The 511-nt window shown below is 47.4% G+C and overlaps 1 protein-coding gene across 2 annotated transcripts in view; it reads right to left on the bottom strand.

Moving 5' to 3' along the window:
• The window catches only part of LOC106873503 (protein FAM166B), a 16,999-nt gene that overhangs the window by 12,268 nt on the left and 4,220 nt on the right, over window positions 1-511 (bottom strand). The window contains exon 1 of one of the 2 annotated variants that reach the window (XM_014920888.2): window positions 173-344. The exons of the other annotated variant lie outside the window; for it this stretch is intronic. Within the exon in view, the coding sequence (XP_014776374.1) occupies window positions 173-258 (86 nt within the window). The 5' untranslated portion in view covers window positions 259-344. Of the gene's footprint in view, window positions 1-172; window positions 345-511 lie in introns of those variants that run through there. 2 annotated transcript variants of the gene reach the window in all.

Here is a 511-nt window from a genome sequence, read left to right as displayed (position 1 = left end):
ATATATATATATATATATATATATATAAACATATACATACATGCTTGTGTGTTTGTATGTGTGTGTTCACATGAATATGTGCATGGACACACATGTATGTGTGAGTGTGTATAGCATGAATAACAAGGACTATACACCCTTTCTATGGGATATCAGCATAAATACAACTCACCCTGGCAATTGACTTCCTTCACGCAAAATGGGAACTGCCCCCTGGTGACGGGGCAGGGCAGACCGGACGCGGACAAAGTCTACCATGTTTGACGCAAGAGTTTATCGTTGTTGACCCTCTATCGCTACGTGATCACACTTCGAAACATGAGGCGAGGAAGGAGTCCTAAGTGCTTGTGTGTCGGTGGGGGTGCGGTGGGTGGGGTGGGTGTTGTTGGGGCGTAGGCGTGGTGGGGGAGACTGGTTGTGGTGGTGGTGGTGGTGGTGGTGGTGTGTGTGTGTTTGTGTGTGTACGTGTGCGTGTGTGTATGTGTTATCTCTGTACGTGGGCATGTCTATA

Source organism: Octopus bimaculoides, chromosome 22 (genome assembly GCF_001194135.2).
Source record: "Octopus bimaculoides isolate UCB-OBI-ISO-001 chromosome 22, ASM119413v2, whole genome shotgun sequence".
Classification (NCBI taxonomy): domain Eukaryota; kingdom Metazoa; phylum Mollusca; class Cephalopoda; order Octopoda; family Octopodidae; genus Octopus; species Octopus bimaculoides.
This window is presented reverse-complemented; position numbering and strand designations above follow the sequence as displayed.